The sequence below is a fragment of the Petromyzon marinus genome, chromosome 47, assembly GCF_048934315.1.
Source record: "Petromyzon marinus isolate PM22_M1 ecotype Great Lakes invasive population chromosome 47, UKy_Petmar_22M1.pri1.0, whole genome shotgun sequence".
NCBI lineage: Eukaryota > Metazoa > Chordata > Hyperoartia > Petromyzontiformes > Petromyzontidae > Petromyzon > Petromyzon marinus.
The window spans coordinates 3,580,555-3,607,589 of record NC_133713.1 but is presented as its reverse complement, the minus strand read 5'-3'; the positions used below and the strand labels follow the sequence as shown (position 1 = coordinate 3,607,589).

The window sequence follows — 27,035 nt, the reverse complement described above, 5'->3', positions numbered from 1 at the left end:
GTTTAACTTTCAGATACATAAATGGCCTCCCTGCAGACATCTCAACTAACATTTACCAAAGTAAGATCGTTATAAAAAGGGGGCGATCAACGCAAAAGACCGAGCCAACGGGAGCCGAGTTGGGGCGACGGCACGGGAAGCGTGGGACCTCAGTAGTAGAGCGCTCGCAGCGCGCTGCACAAGCCGCCCGGAGCTGCGCAGAATGCTCGCGAGGTCAGACGACATACACCCCCCCACCCCCCCCCCCCCAACGCGTTGTTCGATTTTTCCCACAAATATTGCAATTCACGGATTCAAAATCCCGTAAATGCAAATTGAAGGATGACGCATATCAAATTTGTCACTGAATGTATAAGTTGGGTTTTTTGTTGTACGAAATTCTGTCAACCAAATTGCCGTATAATTGCGCTATCGGCATCACATGGCCACGAGATACCCATTCCCATCTCTCGCAATGCAGTGCGACCTCTCATGTTAGAGAAGGGCCCATTGGAAGCAGATATCAGAGCTAGCTTCGAGGGCCCTTGAAGTGACCCCTGCTCCACACAGTAGGAGGGGGCGGCACTTGCCAGTGCACGCACGTGCGCGTGCCCCAGTATCTTTGCGGGTGACATACGAATTTGACCTGTGCGTGCAAGTACGTATGACCGCGTGTGCGTGCGATTGGATGGGGATGGTTTAGTTTCACCGATGCGTGCATGGATGGTTTGTTTACCTTTCTTGTACACTGCGCACGACTATCATGTTTTTGCACTGCTTATTGTTGGACATCTGTGAAAAAGAGCTTTGTAGCCCATCGGATTCCTCCAGCATAGACAAACATTCCGACGCTGCGAGCGCCGCGGCACGCGCCAACCCCACCCCCTACGCGCGCCTGCCCTCTTCCCCGCCCTCGAGTGGCGCTCCACTCCCCCCCCTCCGTAGTTTGCACGCTCTGTTTGCTTGACCAGGCGAGAACTCAAGAGTGCCCCCCCCCACCAACCGGCACCACCACGATGACGGGGGGGGGGGGGGGGGGCTCCTGCGGTCTCCGCTCACCGCGGCGCCCGACCGCAGAGCTCGGCACTCGTGGACTTTTGCTCACCGTGGATTCTCACCGTCGCCGGCACTCAATTCCCGTGGTAATCACCGACACAGGACCGGCCTTTAAATCGTACCGAACAGCTACTTAATTTCACTCGTAAAATCGATTTCCCCCCCCCCCCCCGTGTAGCAGCCTCCCAGCGTGTGTACAGTGGGGGTGTGCGTGGGCTGCATTGCAGGAGCCGCGCGTCTCCCAGGGGGTGTGGGAGCGAGGTGACCGAGCTCGCCGCACGACGACCACCCCCCCCCCCCCCCCCGCGGCGGGGGTCGCGTCCCGACAAAACACCGGACACGTCCATCGTGCGCAGAACCCGGAGACGCTCCCCGCCCCGACCGCTCCCCGCCGGCCTGCACTAGCCCCGCAAGTTCAGTGCCCGTCAAGGCGATCGAGTGCCGGAAGGCGTCACGCAATTTGAATTCACAGTGCATGAGCGGCGGCATGGGGAGGCTATCATCTACGCAGCGGATAGATCATGGCTGGTGATGCAAACCATGCTGCTTCACAAGGCAAGCACAATCAGGGCTAAGGGTCTGCCCGATGCAAAACTCGGCTGCCGATAAAGCTGCCGATACTGCCGATATCACGTAAATTTCACCACAAACAAATGGAACAGAACGCGTCACCACCAAACGCGCGAAAGGAAGCAGCTGGCGCACATCCTGCTCCGCTGCTCCCGAGGAGAACGCGGCGTCTATTTCACCGCGGCCGTCACCTTGCCGACGGCGTACAGTAGATCACACGGCGCGCCGCAATCGTAACAGCTGCCGCCACGGCCACGCACGTCGGCACACCGCCCCCCGTGCACCGCCACGCAAAATGGCGGGCGGCAATCGAGCGGGCGAGGGAGCACTCCGAGCGGCCCGCACGCCGGACAGCGACGTCCCGTTCCGGCGCGGGCGCGTTAACCCTTCCCGCGGCCCGGGTGCCGAGGTCCGTGCCCGCGGGCCGACGCCGCTGGTCCCCAGCCGCCCGCCGGCCCCCCCCTGCGTGTCTCGGCGCGGCGCGTGCGCCGAGCCGGCGAACCGCCCGCGAGGGACGCGAGTTAACGGCGGCGCCTGTCAACATCTCCCCCAACCGGGCTTACGTAGAAGTCGCCGGGCCCGGCGCTCGGGCGGAACACGCACGGCCGCGAGGCTTGCGCCGGTTCGCCCGCTGCGCAGGCGGAGCACCGTGCAAAACACGAACGCGCACGGGATCAACGTCGCGGCCATCTACGGCGTCCGACTCGGCGCGGCGATCTCCTGCGTGCGCCGCAAGGCCCCGACCGAGCACCCCGCACGTTCGCGTGTGCCGTCTGTCATTCGCTGCTGGGCACTTGTTGTTTCAGGTTCACACCGATCGTCGGGCTCGTGACGTCGGCCCGTTTGTTCACGTTCATTGACGTTCCTTCGTGTCGCAGATCTCCCTCGAGAGAGACTTTATGTTCAAATGGGCGCTCACGGGCCGACAGGTTAGGAGGTCACGAGGGCGGCACGTTCGAGCATCGTTGCCGACGGCAACGATGCTCCCGTCCTGCCTCCCGCCCCGCGATACCATAAAAATATCTGATTCCAAGCAGCGCGCCAGCACAGCCGCACCCTGGGAGACCGCCGCACCTGCGACCAGCGACGGGGAAGGGGCCGAGAGAGACCACGCCAACTCGCGAGGTCGGAGCTCACCCACGGGTTCCAGCACAGCCGCTCCCTCCCTCAGCAAAGCCGACGAGCGTTCCGGCAGAACGCAAACAGAGACACGGTAACGAGCGCCACCGCTGGCACCTTCGATGACAATAAGCGAGCGGAGGGGGTTCTCCCCAGCACCTGGACTCCACCTCAGCCCCCGTCTTGACCACCCGAAGCCGTTGGCTCTTTTTAAGTCGATGACCACTGTTGGGATTCCAAAAAAACCCGCCAGCTACGGCGGCTGTTCTTCTTCTCTCTGCGATTGAATTCCCCCTCTCGCCCTTCGTGGCCGCAGTGGGGAGGGCGATCGGAAGAGCTGCCACGGCGGCCCTCTGCCGCGGACACCAAGAGGAATATTTTAACAATCCGGTGAAAAACCGTCGGGGCAGGGCTCTCTCGAGCCGCGCGCTTCCTACAGCCCACCACCATTTTGTCTCCGTGCGCTCGAGGCGAGCGACTTCCCAAGCCCTGCAGACCTCCGCTCGCTCGCTCGCCGCAGGGTCCACGGACAAAAGCAAATTTCCCCAGATGTGGCCCCCCCTCCCCCCCCCCCCCAATGCCGTTCCACCACTTATAAATTATAAAGCACATTCAGCCAAATGGAGAGTTTGATATAATTAATTAGTTAAATGCGTTTCGGTTAATTACCCCTGCTCGGCGATCCGACCGACGGACCGCTCGCCAACAGCAGCGGTGGCGGTGGCCGCGCAACCACGGCATCAAAACAATTTTTGCCGGGAAAATGCACGAAAAAAAATCACCGGACGAGCGACGGGGAGAAAAACGAGCGCGGCGGAGCGAGCTACGGAAATAATTCACGGCGTGCGATTCGGGCCAGCGGTCACCAGAGTACGGAGGGGAGGTTTCACCGACGGTGTCAACTTAGCAGCGCGGCACTGTACACGTGCAGGGAAGAAAAAAGAGAGATCATTGCGCATCAGGAAACTCGCACACGTTCGTTTGGCGCGCACACACAGAGCGCCCGCGACTTTCGCTCCACAACGGGTAATTGCCAAACGCCGCGTCTCATTCCAAACGCGGATTTTTTTAATCACTTAAAGAACTAATTTCGCCGAGCGTAAATGAGCACACTAGTGCGTTCGCGGCGTTGTGATCAAACGCGGCCGCATCTGCCAGGCAGGCAAACGCCGGCCGACGAGCCACGAATAACAAAACGTTAGTCTACAAAAAAAAATAATGTGACGAAAACATTTTTTTGCACATTTTCTTTTTCATTGCGGATGGGAGTGGGAAAATTTTTTTAAACCTGCGCAGATTAAAACACCGCAGCGGTGCGCTCGTCGATCAACGAGGGACGGGGGGGGGAAGAGAAGCATCAACGCGGCGCAGATCCGGGACGGCGCACGCACGCGTTGCGAGGAACGCGTCCGCACGCGGCACAAGTCCTCGGAGCCGCGCGCGGCGCTAACGACAACAACGCCGGTGGCGGCGCACGGCCCGCGCGAGCGCCGGTGCCGCGCTCGCTCGCACGGCGGCGTCCACATCATTATTATTATCAGAGCGCGATTTAAATAACGCGGGAGCACCTCCGCCGTCCGACGGCCGACCCCCCCCCCCTGCCCGCGCCACGCTATGCCACAATTTGCATCGCGGCGCTAGCGGGTACCACTCCTCTTCGCCCGCAATCAAAGCACAACATTTTACGCCGTTTGATATTTAAATCCGCTGTCCAGATACCAATTCACAGCCTCGTTTATAACGCGATTCCGCGCACCGGCCTGCGCCCGCGGTGAGGGACGGTCCCCAAGCCGGGAGCCCGGCGGTGCCGCGGACAGAGGCGCTACGGGTTTGGTTGCGCCGAGCGAGCACGCGCGCACACACACACACACACACGTACACACACTCGCGCACGCACGCCTCTACCTGTGCGGCCCACGCGGCGGGGCGAGCACGCGCAGACGGCCGCTCTCACGGGCCCGCGTCAATTTCCGTGACCCTGCACAAACATGGCCTCCGTCCTGGCTCCTGCGTCACGGCCGAACCACAGCTGTCGGAGGACGGGGAGGGGGGGGGGCCGCCGCCGCCGCCGCTGCCGCCACTGCGCGACGCGAACCGCGCCCCTCCCTCCCGCCGGCACGCCCGCCCTCTCTCGTCATTGGCTGGAGCCGCAGCCATCTTCCCCATTATTGGCTCAAGGGCGCATCGCTCCATTTTACCGAGCTCCCCCCCCCCCCCCCACCGCTTGCGACGACTTGACGCGCAAACGCGACCCACAAGACGGCGCTCGGCATTTTCGGGCTAGCTTATTTTTGTTCTTTATTTCTGTCAGTCAAAGCTCGCGCTCGCGCTCCGCCGGACCTGTGTTGCAATTTTAGCAGCCGGGTTATTTCCACATTTTCAAAGCACACGGCGGTTGAACCCAGCGGCCAGGGAATTGCGCGGCGAGCCGCCGCCGCCGCCGCCAGTGACAGGACTCGCGGAGCCCCAAACAGCAACGCAGCCACCTCAGGATCGTGGATTAAACACGGGCACGCACGTTGAGCTTGCGAGTCGACGATTCAAACCAACGGCCGCTGCGGATGATTACGGAGAACACTGCGGACAGAGCCGACACTCGGCGACACCGTGTATACAACGATGCCAAATGAACTGGCGATCGGTTTAAATGACTCAAAAAGCACGTGAACGCGCGCCTTTGCCCAACCGCACTAAATTAATTCAGTTATTCGGTGGAAATGGGAAAGAAAAAAAAATCACCTAAATCGCATTAATGCTACCAAAGCAAACACAACCCCCCCATAAAAAAATTAATGCAGACAACACCAATAGGCCGCGCGAATAGTTACCGACGGCAGCACGACACGTCAACGACACGTCAACTTGGCACGGTCGCCGCCGCAGCCGCCGCCGCCGCGACGCCGCCGTCCCACTGCTGGGTCCAAGCGGCGAGACAGCGCCGTGGAGGACGAGCGTCGGCGCCTATCGCGTTACGCGCTTGGGCGCAAACTAAGAAACCGCGACGCGTCGTCGACCCCCATCGTTGACGGCGGCGCCGACCGCGACGCCACGTCGGGGCGAAGGCGGCGGCGAGGGAGCCCGATAGACACGGCGCGTCGGTGACCGTCGAGCTGTAAACAAAAGCGAGAAACTGGGAAACTAATCGATTCTGAAACACGCGCTCGTGCGCGCACGGATACGAGGAAGTGCAACGGTGGGGGGGGGGGGGGGGCGGCAGCGTGGCGAGGCGCAGTGCGGTCGGGCGTATTGCGGTGGGGGGCACGGCGGCGAGGTGGTGGCGGCGGAGGGCGGCGTTCATGACTCGGGGGTCGCCGTTCCATTCCGGGACCCAAGACGTGCGACCGTCTCGTCCGTCGCTTCTGCCGACTCGCACCGGTCCGGTCTCACGCGATCAGTTCGCCTGAATGCACCCGCAGGCACATCATTGCAAGCAATCGATTCTTTAACAAACGCAATCATTCAAACCTGCCGGTCCATGACCGTTGCGTAGTTAAACGTGACGGTACTGTTTGACCTCGCAGATTGATACTTCACCTCGGTGGGGCAGCCATCTACGGCGTCGAGTTACGCATTTTCAATTGGCCACCGGCATTGCCCCATGCGTCAGCCGAATTGAGAGAGCAGTGCAGCTATTCAGAGCGGCCGACAGTTAGTCCGGCTGAGGCTGGAAAACAATCTCCTTGCAACGGACAGCCAATTCAGGAGGCGTCAATTGACGTTGGCTGCCTCGTTTCTCATTTTTCCGGGGACGACGAAAATGACCGAGCGCATTGGGGGGTAGCCACCCACGGGGGACGGAGTCTGGCTGGTGCCCCCGTTGCCGACATAAAAATCGCCCACGCAACAGCGCCGGAGAGACGAGGCGAACGCTGCGAGCAACGGGGCGGGCGGGGCGGGCATCTACACGACCCGGGCAACGCACGACGCACGCTTACTTCGCGACACAAATACCAAAGAGTGGCTCGCGAGCACTGCGGGGGGAGGGGGGCGCTAGCTCCGTGCTCACCGCCCCGCCCCCTCCCCCCGCGTTTCGGGCCACACGCTGCTGTCACCGTCGCGACTGCGACTCGTGGGCAGGTAAAACCGATAGCTTGAAGCGGTCACGCTGAAAGCAGAAGCCGCTCCCCGCCTCTGCACTCCCATGCCGAGCCGTTCAGCGATGTGAATGACTTACTCTGGGACGTCACTGCTCCCCCGTCACCCCGGGACAATCGCGTCTCCAGTGTATTCAGTTTTAACCAGGTGAGGAGTCAAGACGTCAGGGATAGGGTCTCATCTGCAAGAGTGACCCAATCGGGGGCTGACCGTGCCACCCACACGTAAAAGGACCGCGGCCTGACCCCGCGCACAATGATTCCCGCTGGGTGTGCCGCGTCAGGAGTGGGGAGGGGTGCACAGGAGGGGGGATTGCTCCCGCGGCAACGCTGAACAACGACCGCGGCGTCCCGCCCGCGACCTTCGGGGTCGCGGGCGCTGTCCGCTGTCGCCGCTCCTCTCGTCGCGCCAGCAGCAGTAGCCGGAGAGTCAACGTCTCCGGTGCGAGGGCGCCAGATGCGCGAACCCACGTGTGCGATCTCGGTCGGGGGGCGATGACATCATCGCACGGCGAGCAGCCACGGGACAAATCAAACAATGATTTATCCATGACCCGCAGCCCTTCGCTGGCACGCGTGGACGCGATGAGACGGGCGTAGCATGGTGCTCGCTTGCGCACGTGCACACACACATGCACACGCACGCACGCACACACGCACGCACACGCACGCACACGCACGCGCACACACACGCCGTCTCGCTTGGGACGCTCCCGCAGTCCTGGCTAAACGATATTCCGCCAACCTTTTCCAATGCATTGCCGGAGATGATAAAAACGATTAAAACAAACGCATCCAATTTTTGCATCGCGCCGCAACATTTCAACCGCGTTTAAAAATGCGCGCATTCCATCCCGATGCATTTTTCGAGGCGCAAAGCTTACCCGCGACGTGGATGCACCTTCCTGCAGAACGCGCGACGAGCGGCTCGCGAGCCTCGACCGAAAACGTGAAGGGTGCGCGCGCACGACAGACGCGTGGGAAAAAAAACACGGCGCAGACACCGGCCGCTCGCCGCAGCACCGCTCGCACCGAGCGCTCCCTGCCGTACGCCGCGTTCGCCCGGTCACGTTTTTTAAACGCCGCTCCTTTTGCGCGGGGCTCGCCGTCGATTTCCAGTCGACGGCCGGCGGCGTGACGCGCATTTCCGGAGCGGAGCTCGCCGAGACTTCGTTCGTTTCCGATAATACACCGGCGCGTCCCCGGCGCGTCCCCGGCGCGGGCGCAAACGCCGACGCCGCGCGCGACGCACTACGACGTCAAACTCCGCTCCCGCGAAGCGGCACCGACGGCGCGTTTCAGCATCACCCTGCGGCACACGACGGGGAGAACGGCCCGCCCGGCGAGGGGAGCGTCGTTACCGCGACGAAGGCTGCATCAACGGTGGCAGCAGTGGGCACTTACAAGCGAGGCGGCTGCGAGCGGTCGGGCAGCACCGGGAGGGAGGTACTGTCATGGCCGCCCAGCCACCGTGCGTGCTGCACGCGGCTCCCTTCCCCCCCCCCCCCCCCCCCCCGGCTTAGCGAGCGGAATGCGTGTGCCGTGACGTCACCGTCTGTCTCCATGGCACCCGCTTACAGTATAGCTTTATTGCCACCGTGCAAATCATACGTCCGGCCGCACCATTTTGAGAAATGGAAATGGTGGATGTAAGAGAACCACCGAGGTTTAGTATTATATTTTTAAGCGCGCCATTATAACGCGAAATCTAACGCTGGTCGCAAAGCGCGAGCGGGGAGCTGGGTCCGAGCATCGATTATGGTTTTGAGAAATATGACGGCGCGCATGTCGGACGTGCCATTTAAAAATGAACCACGCAACGGCAGAGGCCATAATTTACTTCACTCGTTACCCTCGATTTAAAGAACAAAAGAACAAAGCTGGCGCGCCACTGCGCGTCACGCACTGGGCTAAGATGACAACAGCAAGAGCTGTGGCTCTGGGCTAGGTGCGGCGGTCGCCAACGAGCGTTTTCAAATATCACAATTGGACGCTCCCGAGTTTAACCTCTGAACGAGAGCAGAAACGCTCAAATACAATCCCGCCGCAGAGCCGTCGATTTTTTTTTGACCATGGCGTCATTTCCAATTGTGTTGGACTCTCCTGTATCCTCATCCGTTGTACACAATCGTACGATCGTACAATCGTCACCGAAGCTCTGTGCAGCATTTCCGCAACTCGAATTGGAATCGTACCGTGACGAGAATAAAAAAATAAACTTGCGCTGCAGGGAAATTATTATTTGGCAGTAAATTACATTCGTGCAATATTTTCAGACTTCTCGCGTGACGTGGTTATTTTTGCCCGGGGCTTTATATAAAATCGGCTTCATCGCTGCACTTTATTTTATTTGTTTTGCTTTTGTCATTTCAGTAACCCGGGTCATTATTCCGCTCCCTCGCCAGGTTAAGCTCTCGCCTGGCTGAGCGACTGAACAAATAAACGTGAAGGTGAGGACGTGCGTGGCATTCGCACCACACACCGCCACGATCCGCACCGCAGGCCTCTCTCGCTCAGACCCTCGGCCGTGCCAAATCGCCGGCAATTCATCCCTACGCTCGCGATACTCGCCCCGAACCGCGTGGCGCAAGCTTGCGGATCGATCCGGCGCTCACCGTTGGTTGGCAACCGGTTCCGCATCAACGTCGCAGCCGGCGGAGGGGCTGGCATTCACCACAGCGTAAAAGACTCGTAGACGTATAAAGCAACTCTGATTAAATACATTTTCAACACCCTCTTTGGCGACACCTCTGCCGATTGTCCAGGGGAGGGGTTAATGTTTTCACCGCGGCAGCCATCGCTGCGGAAGCCCTCAACCACGGCGCTTCGCCATCGTCAGATCGTCAGGATTTCTCGTGCCACCGCCGCCACCGCCGCCACCGCCGCCGACGCCACCAAACGGCCGAGACAGACGGCGCTGCGCGCTCGCGGAGAGTTTACAATGACACGCATCTGGGCGGATCGTTACGACGTGAGCCAACCCAAAAATCAATGGCGAATCGTGATGAGGGCCGCGGCAAACCACTCCGCGTCAAGACGGACGCCGCCGTGCACAGGCGACGGGAACTCCCAGCCCTCGCCACAAGAATTGTAGATTCCCCGAGAAAATGATGCCAGTTAACGGAGTTCCAGTCATTTGTAACGTTACGGCCCTTTGTCAATGCACTGCTGGATGAAGGCCTCGCCACACCCTGCCGGGTGTGTGGGTTGTTTGACCATGTTTGACCATATGGGTGACTGCCGGTCGGTGAATGGGGGGGGGGGGGGGAGGTTACCCATTAAAACCGGTTCGGATATCGCTCGCCACCGATGTTAGCTATGGCTAACCACTGCGACGCTCCAGATGCAGTGCGTGCTGCGAGTGACGTGCACGTGGAAACAAAAACGATTCCCGAGCCGAGCGAGGTCCACTGTTCGCGTGTCGCGCCGCATCGACTCATGGATTCTCGGCTGATGCGACGATGGATGTCGAAACCAGTCCAGAGTTTGCAAGTGTTGAACCAACGCTGCTGAAATGACACACTCCCAGACGGCCGTGTCGCTGATAGGAAGTATTAAAAATAAAACAAATATTTGTTTACGTGGAGGTACAGATATGTGAAGGAGAAGGATCGTCTGCCTACTTAGTTACTTGTGAGCAGACCGCATGTCCTTCGCATACATGACCGTCTATCCCTCCCTCCAGCCAGCAAAACTTTTCTGCTTTGCCGTATTGAACATCGTGCCAAATGATGACCTCGCTCTGCGTCCTCACCCCCATCCTACGCGGATAAACAAGAAATATTTGTATTTGTTCTTACCGATTTACAACCGTTTTGCAATACCCGTGATATTGCCTTGTCCGGGTCACAAGCCCGGCTGACGGAGAGTTGACCGCACTCGACTGTTTAAGGAGCGCGGCCGTCCCTGCTATGCACGCACGCCAGCCCCGTGGCCGGGCCCCCCGGTGCGCTCGTGTTCAGCACCGGAGCGACAGGGACAGGGAGTGAGCCGAGCGGTGTTGCGAGGAGGAGCGGCGACGGCGACGGCGGCGGCGATGACGCCGTGACGGCTAACCGACGTGAAGCCCTACCGCCCCCTCTCCCCCCCCCCCCGCTCGCGCCTCGTCAGCGGAAATCGACAGCAAAGCGCCCGCCGCCTCTCGATCAACGATCGCAGACGTCACTGCCGCCGTTCCCCCGGGCGTTGTTGAAAAGTTCAGTGGCGTTTCTAAAAAAAAAAAATCCATACCCCACACCCCCCCCCCCCCCCGCGGTGTTTGCAGGCCGAGAACGCGATTAGAAGCACAGTAAAAGGGCACGCGAGTGCGTGCCGGTGCACGTCAACTCCCAATATCCTGTTCTCGGGGACTTAAGACTTCCTTTTTCACTGTACCAACAAGGTCCCAACAAGGTGGTCCGCCGAGTCTCCAGATAACGACAGCACTGAATCCTTGAACCCTATCTGGACTGCACGTGGTACCCCCTAATTTCCGTGCAGTTTCTCTGGGTACTCTTAACTCAAGCTCGGCGTTGTACAGCACCGTTCGTGCGAGACTGCACAAGCGCCCTACAGAAAGTAACCAAGCCCTGAACAAATGAAAGCAAATGTATAGTGAAACTCTCATTCGTGGAATGAACCAAACGTCCCAATCCAGCACCCTCCTGACCAAGAGTCTTGATGCTCCGCGAGACATTACTCTTACTATTATTCTCCTTTTCACTTTTTTTAATCTCCACAACCGCAGCGCTGCTCCCTGCCGGCCCGCTCACACAAAGACCAAGATAAAGACAAAGATCCCCTGTGTAGCCTTAACAGACTGTTGGGGCAAGTGCTGTTAGCGAGCACCGTATGAAGGCCGGCACGGCATGCGGAGTGGGTGGCCAGCACCACGCCCGACCGCCTTTGTCTCCCCAGTGGCGATGATTACACCCCACACCTGGTACTCATTTGAAGCCGAGTCAACCTAGGGGAGGCCCAAGAAGTCTTCATAAACAGGTAGTCCCCGACTTACGATGGTCCGACTTACGATATATCAATCTTACGATGGCGATAGCGATATGGCAAAATTATTTTGCGCGGCAGGCAAACGCAGCAGCGTACGAGGTACGATACTGTACTTTACCATCGCCATCCTCTTCCGACAACTAAGTTAATGTAGCCATCAACAACCTAACATCGTTCAAGTATGTAGACGACGGACAGAATCTTGGTGAGTACAGTAGAATATGATACGTTGCGATACGTTCAATGCATGTATGATACATAGCTTTAGCGATTTCATTTTAGGGTTACCACGATAGGATACATACGTTCAAAGCACGGTACAAGTTTTTATAGCAGATAAGATTGCTTCCTGAAAAAAACTTTCAATGAAATTGCAGTTCATATAGGTAGGCTAAGAATTTACCTTGTTTTTTTACTTTAAATTTTACTGTGCAATACAGTATTGTAATGAATAAATACATACAGTATATAGTGTATACAGTACGGTACTGTAAATTGCTCTGTTTTGCTAAATTATCACCATTCTTTAAGACTCCTGGGTAGGCTAGGCCATTATCGACTCACGATATTTTCGACTTAACGATGGGGTTGTCGTAACGCATCTCCATCGTAAGTCATGGACTACCTGTACTAGACACTGGTTTAACACGTAGGCTTTCGCGACCAATATTATTCATAATAAAGGCTTCTGGGTTAGATCGCGTTATTTATCAATTCTGGCGAATTGCCCGATGATGCTGGATGTAATTACCAGCGAAACGTCGTACTAGTCAAACTGTAAATGCTGTGGATTCACTCTTCAACACACCGGTGGGGCTAAAGTAGTCAACTATTTGTCTTTTGTCAAAGTGACACATTTTTGCTGATTCGCCGTGTCGGGTGGAGGGTTACGACACATTTATAAATAACGCGATCTAACCCAAACACCTCTATTATGAATTAGTCACTGGTGTTGGCCGCGAGCAGGAATTTAACTCGCGTCGCTGGCTTCGTAGCGCAGCGCACTCACCGCCGCTACACTACCGCTCCCCACGCGCACAGACGCACGCACGCACACACGCACACCGCGACCGACAGCATGGAGGAGCTGGGACAGTGCGCACCGCACGGGCTGGCGCGGGGGAGACGGCACTCCCCTCCGCGGCTGGCAGCGCCACGCCGCTCTCTTCCGCCAGCAGCAGCAGCAGCAGCAGGGTTCAAGTGAGGCCAAGGCTCTGAAAGAAGTGCTTTCAGCGGCCCGCTTCATTATTTATTTACGCGCTCCGAACATTCCGTTACGGCGCCACACGGATTTTTTTTTGTGACTCGCTCTTTCGTGCCGGCGGAGCGGGCACGGAAGAGCGACGGCGCGGGAGAACGCGGGCGGCCGTTTCCTAGTCAGCGCCACTCGCCAGACGCCGGTTGTCGGGTACCGGCCGAGCGGCACCGCGCCGGAGGCCACAGAGGAGCCGACCGACACCGGCACGCGGGGGGGGTAGGTAAAGCAGGGGAAGGTAAAGCAGGGGAAGGTAAAGCAGGGGAGAGCTGCTTCCGCCACGCCGCACCGCGATTCAAGTGCAGCCCCTTTGTCAATCCACTGCCAGATGAGGGCCCCCCCCGCCCCCCCCCACACACGCCATGCGAAGTTGTGGGGGCGATTTGGCCACGCTTTTCCACGTCTGGTCGGTACGGGGTCGGCGATGGCGGGGGGAGCACAGAGGTGCAGCACCATGGAGCTTGCTGCACCGTCCTATGCCGCACACAGAGTGGCCCCAAACGCTCACGGTACGGAATCGTCCTCGTGTCCCGACGTAGCCGGGGGGCCCTCCCTGAAAGCCGAGTCTCCAAGCTCGGCGAGGCTTCCCTGAACAAACAAAGGGCATCGCGGACGAGCGGTGCGATCGCGTGACCGGCGAAAGCGCCCGCCGAGACGCGACGCCACGGGGTCCTCAACGACACGCGCGGGGGGGGGGGGGGGCACCGCGCGGGGCAACCACGCTGCCACACGCGGCCCGACCGCCGCCCCGTAGGAGCGCGCGTGGCGGGGGTGGGTGGGTCGAGGGTTCGTTACCGAGAGCGCCGCCGCCCGTCCCGCCGCCGCAGCAGCAGCAGCAGTGGCTGCAGCAGCAGCAGCAGCAGTGGCTGCGGTGTCGCTAACAAGGTGAGCGGCAGCGGCAGCGGCAGCAGCACCCGGCCGGCCACCGTGTCACCTCCACATGCTGAACGCGGACGTCCTCACCGCGCCGCCAGCTACCCTGCGCCGCCACGGTCGATCTCACTGCGGGTCTTCCGGCAGCAGCGAGATTAGTGGCGGGGTGGTGGTGGCGGCGGTTGTGGTTGCGTGGTGAGCGGGGAGTGGGCGGGGCAGCACCCGAGATGCCAACGCTATGTGGGGAGGTGGGGGCGGGGAGGAGTGGGGGGAGGTTGGGGCGGGGAGGAGTGGGGGGAGGCGCTTGCACAACAACTCTCCCGCCAACACTCTCGCCCTGCTCACCACCGTCAACACACGGTGTCAGGTCAGAGGTATTCCCTCCACCAAGGAAGCGCATTGTTTACACGGAGATGCAGAGAGAAGACGCTCCCGGGGAGTTTCCGGACAGGTAAATGATTACTGCAGCAGAGACGTTGCGTGTGACAGTGAAACTGCTGGTAACGTTGGTTGAAAATGAAAACAAAGAGCAGCTTGTTGCTATTTGTTTTTTTTACAAAATATTAATATATTGTTGTTCGCCAATCTCGAGGTTTTTACTCTCCCCCCCCCACCACCTCTCCCGCCCCCACCCCCTGCCCCCCCCCTCCCTACGTCTGGCACCACCACCGACCCCGCCCACGAAGCGCGGGAGGCAGCAGCGGTCTCTCCGCCGCCATCTCCCCATGTGGCCCAGCGAAACGCGATGCCCGAGCTCACTTAACCCACTCTTAACCGCCACTTAACCCACGCACGCCAAACACCGGGCGGCTTCGCGTGCATTAAACACCGGCCGAGACACCACCGTCAGCCGCCTGCTGGGCACCCCCCCCACCACCACCACCCCGGGTGCTCGCGCTTCCAACGCGCGTTTCCATGTCGTTCCTTCGGTGCCGCATGCGGAACAAAATCGTGTGTCGGGAATCACAGCGTCACCCACCGTCAGCCCCGTGTCCGCACTCGTGGGTGCGCCGGCTACTCCCGCCGTGCCGTGCGCCGCGCAGAAAGTCGACAAAAAATCCGAACCGTCAGCTTACAACATCACTCGCGACAACCGTAATCATAAGCCGGATTTAAACGGCATCGTGGAATTACCACTTGTCAAGATGCTGTTTTACAGTAGCCTGCGTTGCGCGAGCCATGTGCAATGAAAGCAAAGATCCTCCGATATCCGAACCAGACCTCGATCCCCTTGCACTGACCAATGTGGTGAAGTAGGGTCATATAATCCACATGGTCGACAAGGGGTGGGAAGGCCTTGATCTAGCAGCGGCTGTATTAAGGGCAGAAAATTATTTAATTTGAATTTCAATTATTAGATTTCATTATTAATCTGCGGCGCCATGTACAGAGCTGTGTACATTACGCATTAGACCCGTCCATCAGCACAGGAATGACGAGAACCCAGCGCGGTTAAATAAATAATTCTGGGCGCTCGTCATCCACGAACCCAGGTTCCACCAATATCCCTACGGTGCCCCACATTAGTAATTCCATTTACGAAAAATTCAAAGGAATATTTCCTGCGATTCATTTTGAGATTGTAACAAAAATTTATAGAAAATATTGGCGATGTTTAAAAAATGTAATTCACCCGAAGCAGGCGTTAAATTGTGCACATTAAAATGCACGCGCCCGTGCGTTCAGAATTCAAAAATCTTCTCTTTGGCCGCGGTGTGATAGCGCCGCGCAGGCTGCGTGCATCAACACGCCACACGTTTTCCGCGCGCGGCTCCGCAACGCGTACAATCGCGCGCACGGCCAAGGTGAGCGTGCGTGGGGCGACCGTACCTGGAGCTCCACCGACCGCTGGCGGTGGCCTCACAGCGTCGGAGGGAGCAGCGGCATTGCGATGGCGCCCCCTCGCTCCCTCTCACACACACGCGCGCGCGCGCGCCACTGCTGCTGCTGCTGCCCGGCGCCCCCTCCACCGCCGTCCTTACAAAATGGCCGTCGGCTCTGCTGGCAGGAACGTGGCGCTGCAGGGAGAGCAGAGAGTGCGCTGTAAGCGTCGATATTTAAATTCTCTCTAGGCGCGACGCGCTACCGCAACGCCGCCGTGCACGCGTGGCGGATGAGGCTGGCGTGACGGACGAGAGCCTTCATCGCCGCGCCGTCCCAGCGAACCGACGCACGTCGTCCGCGAAGCGACGTGGGCTCCTGCCGTGGGGGGTGAGGGGGACGGTACCGCCGCCGCCGCCGCCGCTTCCAACATCCGCCGCATCTAAACGCTTCGAGCTGCAGTTGCAACGGGGACAAAAAAAAAGTCTCGACGTCCATCGTTACGCGCGCTTTCGCTGTCGCATCCATTCGGCGAACCCGACGAGCAAAGTTTCCACGGCCGCTCGCAATCCACGGGTGCGGTGCTCCGGGTCGGGCCGCGCGTGCAGCAGTTCCTCTCCCAAAGCGTTCGCCGCGCACTACTACTGCGGGCAGAGTCACAAGTTCAAAATTCAAACTACCATTGGATTTGTTTTAACAGGCAAGAAGAGCCCAAGCGGCAGGGTGACCCTGGTCAACAAGTCACACTCTTGCGCTGCAAAAACGTTTACGTAAACAAAGGCGAGAGATTCCCCGAGAGGAGCTCTGCAACACACAGCAACAGTCAAGAGGCCGTCACCACTCGCACGCAGAGAAACAAGCCGCGCAGGAACAAGCCACCGCCAACCAACGCGCCAATCGCATTCTCCCAGCGGCGGCCAAACAATCGCAAACAACGCACTCAAGACTCCCAAGCGTCGTCCTGAAGAGTTCCCGGTGCATGCGGCGAAACGCCGGACATCGTGCCGGATGGCACGCACGCGGTACGGCCCAAAAACGCATCCGAGACGTGAATCCAGGCTGAGCCCGCCGAACGCTGGGGCTACGTTCCTGGAAAATGCCGTGTTGGCCAAAACCGCCTTGGACAAATAATAGACCTTATGGGGAATAAAGAGGGTTGTGTTCCTGGGTCCGAAATAATCACTCCCTCCATGTGCTTAACTATTGTACTAAACCAAGGGTCGGCAACCTGCGGCACTGGAGTCAAATTGCGGCTCTTTAAGGACTACTTGGTGACGATATTTATGAAGGTCCACCGTCTCGTGTTCACCACAAGCATTGCGGCTCTTGAAAGACTGAGTGTTTTTACCGAATTTGAAAAAAATAACGATTCTTCTTGTTTATTTTGGTTGCCGATCCCTGGACTAAAGAGGATGCAGAGTCGCACGACATTGCTTGTGTGTACACTCTGCACTTTTCAATTCCACCTCAACACAAACCCGCAAGTCTCCATTCCTCTTCCCGTATGGCGGTTCTCAATCCCAACGCCCGCCCCCCCGCTGACACTGAATTCCCAAGTCCGGCGCCCTCCCCCCCCTACAAGACTCGTCACTTGAACGTTAATGATGATTCGCCATCTCAGCGTCCATCTGACCAACTTCCTCGGCGACTGGACGGCTAAATGAATGCGGCAATGCGCAAACGTCTGCCACGGTGCCGGTGTGCGTGTCCGTCGAGTGGCGTTGCACTATCACACAAAAAGCCACGCGCACAGCACAAAGACGTGCACGGTAAATACTCCGAATCGTTCTCGCAGTTAGAACCGTTCGTTGTGTCTTCCCCTGCACCTCCCATTAGCACGGCTGGCTACGGTGCGCGGTGTGAAAGAAGGTCAACATACATACATTCACACCTTTCAAATGGATGCAAAGATAAAGACCCCCCCCCCCCCGTGTAGCCTTAACAGACTGTAGCGAGCACCTATAAAGGCTGGCACGGCACACGAGGGGGTGGGTGGCCAACACCACGCCCAGCCGCCTTTGTCTCCCTAGTGGCGATGTTTACACATCGCACCGGGTACTCATTTGAGGCTGAGTGAACCTAGGGGAGGCCCAGGACCGGTTCGTAGCGCAGCGCGCTAACCGCTACACTACCGCTGGCACGCTCACACGGAGCACTACTATCTAACACGGGAGATGAGAAAGTTAAGCAGCGTCGAAGCACGGAAACATCACCCCCCCCGCCGCCCCCCCGGCGTTCCGATAAACAGACCTCATTCGGTAAGCCGTGTATACCAGGGCCCGATTAAGGTTCTTGTAGGCCCCTAGGCACTTCTGTTTCGGTGGCCTTCAGAGAAAACTCTACAGTTGGCACTGCTGCTGCTGCTCCATGCGACTACTGACGCCGGTGTCAGTCGCTTGTTTCACGCGTACCTTGTCCAGCCGCTGGACAGATGTCGATACGTTCATTATTTAGTCGTGTGCCCTAATTCGATGGGAGCGCGCTGCGTGCCGCAGATAAGCAGATTTAATCTAAAATGATTGGGGGGGGGGGGGGGGGGAAACAAGGGAAGCCTAAAAAATATTACGAGCGAAATTTCCTTCAACTATTTTTTTTCAAGTCACGATTTTCATATCGGATTACGCAGCTTTAAAAGGATGCCGTTCATTTAATCGATAACAAATTCAATGTTCTGACAGGACGACCACGTGCCGAGCCCCATGTCGCTTTACTTCCTTTTAAGCTTAAAAATGTGTTTGTTTCTGTAATATTGCAACGAGCATCCAACAAATTAAGTGGCAAAAAATACAGAATTTTGTCAAAATTACTGCGTAGAAGTTGCCACCTTCCCCCAGTTTACCTTTAATAGTCATTTCAGAAGTGGCAGGGACTAGGGCTATGAGGCTGCTATTTTAGGCTAAATTAGAAGCTAAAACTGATTATAAAAACCGTGGAACAACATTGCTGCCTCGTCTTCCCTTGCACTTCTCTCTACTGAGAATGAGATTGTGCGAAAACGCACCATTTCAAGATGTCATTTGCTAATTTTCCAATGAACAAAAATCTCGACATGTTAATCTCCGGTGTTCATTTCTCTCACCTTATTGGAAAATAAACGATTGACACTGACGCTGCCTCTCTATATACTGTGCCTATCCTTGCTATGGAAATATATATTTCAGAATATACATCTTGGTTATTTTCACAAGCATTTATTTATCTCACTCTGTCTGCTGTTGTTGTCATATCCTCAAATCTTGTAACTCAATATTAACCCACTTCCATATGTGGTATCGACTGAGAACTTGGTATACTTATGTCATATTGATGACAATACTATATTCTATATATTTAAAAAAAGATTTTTAAAAATTACATTATTTTTTATACGTTATGTTTCTGCTTGAGTCTAATTGCCCACGCTCAACTGACTTTGGCTCTAAATCACGACGGTCCCCTTACGTTATTGGCAAGCTTTGCGGCCACTTCCTGGAGTCGTGGAGTTCTGCCATTACGAGTACGGTACATTTCATTAAAGCGTGTTTTTTTTAAGTATTTTTAAATATTACTTATTTTGAAATCATACAAATAAAAAACACATTGAACACGTAGTAGGCTTTCGCGACCAATATTATCCATAAGAGGTGTATGGGTTACATCGCGTTAATATATGTCGTTAAATCCGCCAACACCCGAAAAAGCCAATTCGAAATCTGATTTCTCCACAACTCTGGCTGTCGCCTGAATGATGCTAGGGGGACGTCCATAAATGACGTCACGCACCTAGGGGGGGAGGGGGGTCAGACAATTGTGACGAGGGGGGGAGGGGAGGTTAGAGAAATGTGACGTCATCAAAATGCGCAACTTTTAAAAAATATTAATTAAATAGAATTGTTATAACACTAATTTTGATTAATTTTCATTATTAACTATTTTATTATTTAAATTTACTAAGGTCACCTATTATTCATTCCATGAAGGAGCATTTTGCTTCTCCATGGGAGAATGGAGAAGCATACATTTTGTAAATGTTTTGAATGATTGTTATTAAACATTTTGATTCTAATGATTCTACCAGGGCTTTTCATTGTTAAATGAATGTGATTGTTATAATTGTACTCTCCATTTTGCTTCGTTCTACTACGAAGTTTCAAGTATTTTTATAATTATAATTACTTTTAACATTTTATAATTATAAGATGATTTCAATATAATTTTCTGAACATCTGCAGTTTTAGTTAGACGTTGAATATTTTCAAGTGAATGTTATGCTCAATTTCAGCTTTCCAACGCCTCCTTTTTAATGTTTTCTCCTACAACATCAGAGTGCAACGCAACATCAAATACGCACTACAATGTGACAATAGCTTAAAGCGATTTGAAGCACGTTTTATTTTCAAAATGGAAACATGGTTTGGGGGGGGGAGCAGCGCTTTGTGACGTCACATTTGAGGGGGGGTCTGACTTTTTGTGACGCCGTGTCACGCTTTAAATAATCAAACAGTTAATAATGAAAATTAATCAAAATGAGTGTTATAACAATTCTATTCAACCGAGAAGATGGATTATGGCTTAGCAATCATTGGAATGATTTGATAAACCATTTCGGGTCTTAATTGATTGTTCGCGCTTACGGTGGCTTTCAGACAGCATACATTAATCTTCTTTGGTTCTTTCGGTAAAGTCACGTAGAATGAGAATAAAATAATAAATTGATAAAATAAAATAACACAATAATATTCTCACGACGTTTCGGCCACAACACAAGCGGCCTTCATCAGGTGAAGGGACGAGACTGTCTGATAGGACAGCGCTGGAGTGAAAGAGCCACGTTCAGATCACGGCCTTTAAGCTGTGTGAGAGGAACAAAGCGCCCTCAACTTTAGCACCTCTCACACAGCTTAAAGGCCGTGATCTGAACGTGGCTCTTTCACTCCAGCGCTGTCCTACCAGACAGTCTCGTCCCTTCACCTGATGAAGGCCGCTTGTGTTGTGGCCGAAACGTCGTGATAATATTATTGTGTTATTTTATTTTATAAATTTATTATTTTATTCTCATTCTACATGACTTTACCGAAAGAACCAAGGAAGATGAATCATTGCAGTCACGAAAGCTTTAAATCGAAGCATACATTAATTTTTCGTCTTCCCCCTCCTCTTTTCAGAACATAGATGGACTCGTCCATCTGAACAAACTGACAAATCGCTCTCCGTGGTGCTAACGTTAAAACATAAATACAAACATCGTTTAAAACTAAATAAATAAATACAAACCGCCACTTCTTTCAAATGTTTCTTGCCAGTTGTTTTTTTCACACCTGATGACGACCGTTTGCGTTACGGTCGAAACGTCGTGAGAATTTTTATTGTTTTATATATTCTTTTATTATTTTATTGTTTTACCTTCAACGTGACTTTACCGAAAGAGCTAAGAATATTAGGGGGGGGGTGGTGGGTGGGGGGGGAGGAGGTCAAAAATCGCGTGACGTCATTTATGGACGGTCCCGAGTTGTCATTACTGGCGAAATATCGTGCTCGAATAGTAAATAGGGTTCGTGCTGAACTAGTCACGAATTGCCACGGTCTGTTGACGTGACAAAAAAAAAACCTCAACTAATTGGCCGTGTCGAGCGGTGGCGGGTTTAAACGACACGCTTATTTGCATTTACGCGACCCGACCCTCCCGAAACACATCTTTGTGATCGTGGAAAACAAATTACGGTCCAATTTTGTTTGTTGTTGTTGTTGTCCCCAGGCACCGTTGCCGACTTGGTTTGGACGGCGAGCAGGACGGGTTGTTGGTGTGCCAATTGTACAACAAGGCCCCCCGCCATCCCATCCCAACCCACCCGGGCCTGTGGCGTGGTTCGATGAATCCGCGGGCCCCCCCCCCCAGCCCCCCCCCCCCAGCCCCCCCCCCAGCCCCCCCCCCAGGCCCCCCACCACCTCGCCCGTGGCATTCCCCGCTGGGCCTCCGGGGGGAAACGTCCGGGCCCTCGAAACCCCCCACCCCGTAACGCCATAAATGACCACCATCATCATCATCATCACACAGCAGCAACAACGTTCGGTAACCACCGCCACCACCATCACCATCATCACCACCTCATCACCATCATCACCTTAGCACCATCACCATCTCGTACCACCATCATCACCTTAGCACCATCACCATCTCGTACCACCATCATCACCTTAGCACCATCACCATCTCGTACCACCATCATCACCTTACCACCACCATCACCTCATCACCATCACCTTAGCACCATCACCATCTCGTACCACCATCATCACCTCATCACCATCACCTCATCACCATCACAAACAGCACCATCATCACCTTACCACCATCATCACCTCATCACCACCTTACCACCTCATCACCATCACCACCTTAGTACCATCACCACTTCGTACCACCATCATCACCTTACCAACATCATCACCTCATCACCACCTCACCACCATCACCACCTCATCACCATCACCACCTCGTACCACCATCGCTCACCATCACGTGGTGACACCGACACGACGAGCTGATCGCGGCGCTCCTCCCAACACCGAGGCGCGTGCCCGCAGGCGACGGTTTGGGACGGCAGCAACAGCAGCAGCAGCGACGCCGCCGCCGCCGAGGGTGGGGGGTGTGGGGGGTGTGGGTGGCAATCAGCGGCGCACTTGAGCAGCAGCAGCAGCAGCCGACCACGTGGTCGAGCGGGGGGCAGCCGCGCCCCCCGCCGTCATTTCAGAACGACTAAAATCTTTCACTTCCACGATGGGTGGCGAGTTGGAGGCGCTGTGATCCGGCCACGACGAAGACTGGTGGCTGTGGCGACAATGGTGGTGGTGATGGTGATAATCACCCGGCTCACGATGTCCTCACCTCGTTCTCACCTCGTTCAGTCACGGAGCGAGCGCTAATCCGGTCGCTCACCCATCATCGATCACTCAGCGCCGACTCACAAACACCGAGTTTTGGGTGGGTGGGGTGGGGGGAGAGATATCGATTCGTTCCTGTGCGGATCGATTCTCTGGAGAGACGCGCAGCGAGACGCGAGTGGTAAAACAACTCCAAGCGCTGTGGCCCCCGTCACAACTAACCCACGTTTATATTTAATGGGTCCCCCTCTCACCCTCACGGCCACTCGAAGCGCTCTCATTCACCCCCCCCCCCCCCGTTAAGGTGAACAAAACAGCAAAAATCGATTATCAACATCGCGCGTAAGGTGAGAATCGTCAAGCTCGTTGCCTTTGTCGCGGCACGCGTTCCATTACGGATCGAATCGAGCGCGCGCGGATGAATCGAACATTAACGATTCCTGTGGTGGTGTGGTTTTTAAATCCTGGCCTCGTGGCTTTTTGTGGATGTTTGACGACCCTCGAGAGAGAGAGAGAGGCCGCGCTTCGTCGGGATTCGGCTTCGTGAGGGTGCTGCTGTCGAGATGTTCGCCATCGAGGCGGCGGCGATGCTACTGCTGCCTGCTGCTGTGTGATCCCTATTGAGTAACTCATCAGCATCGGGATGTGGTTGCCCGTCTTGTCGCACAGGGAAATTGAGATTTCAGGTGCATTGCGGCGTGCAGCCGTTTCAATGCGGGTAAAATAAATGTGTCAATTTGTTTGTGTTTCTCTCCTTGTGATGGCACTTTGTAGGATGAACTTTGGAGTTTAAAAGGGCACGGGGTGACCGATAAGGTCTGAATTGGTCTGTAATGCAGTAGGGCACTGATAAGGGGTTGACAGTGATGCAGTTCCACTGTGTGTGTGGGTTTAGCTATGGGAGACATCGAGAGAAGGCGGAGGAAAGCGATGCAGAGCAGGAGGGGAAAACCTCAACTCAGACGGTCCGGCACTCCAAGCCAGGCTGTGGTTGTGAGAGTTGAGCTGTTACCACTGCGTGTCACTCCCCTCCACACCATCACTCCCCACCGTCACTCCACACCGTCACTCGACACCGTCACTCCCCACCGTCACTCCCCTCCACACCATCACTCCACACCATCACTCCCCACCATCACTCCCCACCATCACTCCACACCATCACTCCACACCATCACTCCACACCATCACTCCACACCATCACTCCCCTCCACACCATCACTCCACACCATCACTCCACACCATCACTCCACACCATCACTCCACACCATTACTCCACACCATCACTCCACACCATCACTTCACACCATCACTCCACACCATCACTCCACACCGTCACTCCCCTCCACACCCTCACTCCACACCATCACTCCACACCATCACTCCACACCATCACTCCACACCATCACTCCACACCGTCACTCCCCTCCACACCATCACTCCACACCATCACTCCACACCATCACTCCCCACCATCACTCCACACCATCACTCCCCACCATTACTCACCTCCATCACTCCACACCATCACTCCACACCATCACTCCACACCATCACTCCACACCATCACTCCCCTCCACACCATCACTCCACACCATCACTCCACACGATCACTCCACACCATCACTCCACACCATCACTCCACACCGTCACTCCCCTCCACACCATCACTCCACACCATCACTCCACACCATCACTCCACACCATCACTCCACACCATCACTCCACACCATCACTCCCCACCATTACTCACCTCCATCACTCCACACCATCACTCCACACCATCACTCCACACCATCACTCCACACCATCACTCCCCTCCACACCATCACTCCACACCATCACTCCACACCATCACTCCACACCGTCACTCCCCTCCACACCATCACTCCACACCATCACTCCACATCATCACTCCACACCATCACTCCACACCATCACTCCACACCATCACTCCACACCATCACTCCACACCGTCACTCCCCTCCACACCATCACTCCACACCATCACTCCACACCATCACTCCACACCATCACTCCACACCATCACTCCCCACCATCACTCCACACCATCACTCCCCACCATTACTCACCTCCATCACTCCACACCATCACTCCACTCCACACCATCACTCCACACCATCACTCCACACCATCACTCCCCTCCACACCATCACTCCACACCATCACTCCACACCATCACTCCACACCATCACTACCCACCATCACTCCACACCATCACTCCACACCATCACTCCACACCATCACTCCACACCATCACTCCACACCATCACTCCCCTCCACCACTCACCTCCACACCACCGCCTCCCCGTCTGCCCGCGTGTGGCGCGTCCTCTGCCCAGGGAGCGTAGTGACTGTGGCTGCACCGCCCTCTGTGTGGGAGCGTAGTGACTGTGGCTGCATTGCCCTCTGTGTGGGGAGCGTAGTGACTGAGGCTGCACTGCCCTCGTAGTGACTGTGGCTGCACCTCCCTCTGTGTGGGGAGCGTAGTGACTGTGGCTGCACCGCCCTCTGTGTGGGAGCGTAGTGACTGTGGCTGCATTGTCCTCTGTGTGGGGTGCGTAGTGACTGTGGCTGCACCGCCCTCTGTGTGGGGAGCGTAGTGACTGTGGCTGCATTGCCCTCTGTGTGGGGAGCGTAGTGACTGTGGCTGCACCTCCCTCTGTGTGGGGAGCATAGTGACTGTGGCTGCACCTCCCTCTGTGCGGGAGCGTAGTGACTGAGGCTGCACTGCCCTCGTAGTGACTGTGGCTGCACTGCCCTCTGTGTGGGGAGCGTAGTGACTGTGGCTGCACCGCCCTCGTAGTGACTGTGGCTGCACTGCCCTCTGTGTGGGAGCGTAGTGACTGTGGCTGCACTGCCCTCGTAGTGACTGTGGCTGCACTGCCCTCTGCCGCCCAGCGGAGGCGATGCACGACGCGTGGCGGTTTTCGTGGCGGGTGGCCCGATGCATCGGCGGAGTCATCTCAGTCAATGAACCCCACGGCACCTGAGGCTCTCCGTTCCGTGACCTCCTGCCAGAGGGCCTTCGACACTTCACGTGGCCTTCCAAGTGCACCCAGCATGGGCACACGCGCCGTGGTGATGTCTCCCCGCCACTTGGAACTTTGCCAACCCGTCCATACTGGACGTCTGTAAAAAAAAAGAGCTTCATAGCTCATCGGATTCCTCTCCAAGTCACAAAATTCTGATTCTGAATGGGGGTTGTGGTTTGTTGTTGTCGGCCTGTGCGTAGGAGCGCAGTGCCCGCTGATGTTGCTGATGTTGTTGATGTTGCTGATGTTGCTGATGTTGCAGACCCGCAGTGACATCGACAGGAATTGTGCCGTGCGCCCACACGGCTTTGGATTTAATTCTATTTTCGTTTCTTTATGGCGCAAGTTAAAAAAAAAAACCTATTGGGCAATAAGTGCTCGTGTTCGATGGAGACCTGGTTATGCCATAGAACCAGGGCCCGATTATGATATTGCTGAGGCCCTAAAGCTTCGTCAAGCAGAATATTTTTTCGTCATTTTAACCCATAGTAGGCTTTCGCGATCAATATCCTCCATAATAGAGGTGTTTGGGTTAGATCGCGTGAATAGAAATGAGTCGTTAAACCAGCCACCACCCGACACAGCCAATTGGTAAGGTTCGTCACCTAATCAAAACATGCCAATTTGTTCCTAGTGTAGTGTCCTCCTTCCTCGAGGCGTGTGTGTGTGTGTGGTGTGCGGTGCACACACTCAGTCGAAGACGCGGTAGTTTCAGGAGGCACCCTCTCTCTATCTCTTTCTCGTTCACACCACCAACTCCGGCCTCCATACCGTCGACCGTGCTGCCGTACGGCCCGGCCCAGACACGACCCTGCCCGCGTTGCACCGACGGCGACGACCGAGACAGCCAACTCCTGCTCGGCCGTACAATGATCGGGCGAAGGCGAAGGCGGCGGCGACGACGAGACGAGTCCACTCCCAGAAGCGGCAGCCCGGAGCTCTCGCTCTCCGCTGCTTTTATTCCCCTCGGCGCGGCTTGGCTCCGCCCTGGCCACGCCTCCCTTCTCGAACCCACCAGAGGGTTCCAGGGGCCTCTCTTTAAGGTTTACCGTGACCCTTGCCCCAGTTCCTCTGCCCTGCCGGCACACACACCGTGTGCATGCTCAACGAGGTGTGCGCGAAGTGTCCAACGCAGTTGCCGCTGATGTACAGCAGTCGGCGCTGTGGCACCACTAGTACAGCACGTCGGCGCTGTGGCACCACTAGTACAGCACGTCGGCGTGTTGGAGAGTAAATCCACAACATACCATCTGAGTACGACTCCCTCACCTAACCCAACGGCCTCTATTATGGATATGTTGTCATCGAAATGAAAATAACCTATGTCCGTTGTTTTTCAAACGCTGTCCTCGTGACAGTACGGTC

At 55.9% G+C, this 27,035-nt stretch overlaps 2 protein-coding genes and 1 long non-coding RNA gene across 10 annotated transcripts in view; 2 read left to right on the top strand and 1 right to left on the bottom strand.

Moving 5' to 3' along the window:
- The window catches only part of LOC116952536 (uncharacterized), a 49,633-nt gene that overhangs the window by 5,405 nt on the left and 17,193 nt on the right, over positions 1 to 27,035 (bottom strand). Inside the window, exons 1-3 of one of the 8 annotated variants that reach the window (XM_032971962.2) lie at positions 22,247 to 22,715; positions 15,763 to 15,950; positions 13,855 to 14,168 (exon numbers count right to left, since the gene is read on the bottom strand). The gene's annotated coding sequence lies outside the window, so the exon portion shown is untranslated. The other 7 variants (XM_032971961.2, XM_032971964.2, XM_032971963.2 and 4 more) reach the window with 7 other exon arrangements.
- LOC142931041 (uncharacterized) lies at positions 14,202 to 18,861 on the top strand. Its single transcript, XR_012947032.1, has 2 exons — positions 14,202 to 14,383; positions 16,005 to 18,861. It is a non-coding gene; the product is annotated as an uncharacterized LOC142931041 (long non-coding RNA).
- LOC142931040 (uncharacterized) lies at positions 22,877 to 26,297 on the top strand. The gene is made up of 2 exons (XM_076074296.1): positions 22,877 to 22,961; positions 23,510 to 26,297. Exon 2 carries the CDS (start codon positions 23,512 to 23,514, stop codon positions 25,021 to 25,023), a length of 1,512 nt encoding a protein of 503 aa, XP_075930411.1. The 5' UTR covers positions 22,877 to 22,961; positions 23,510 to 23,511; the 3' UTR covers positions 25,024 to 26,297.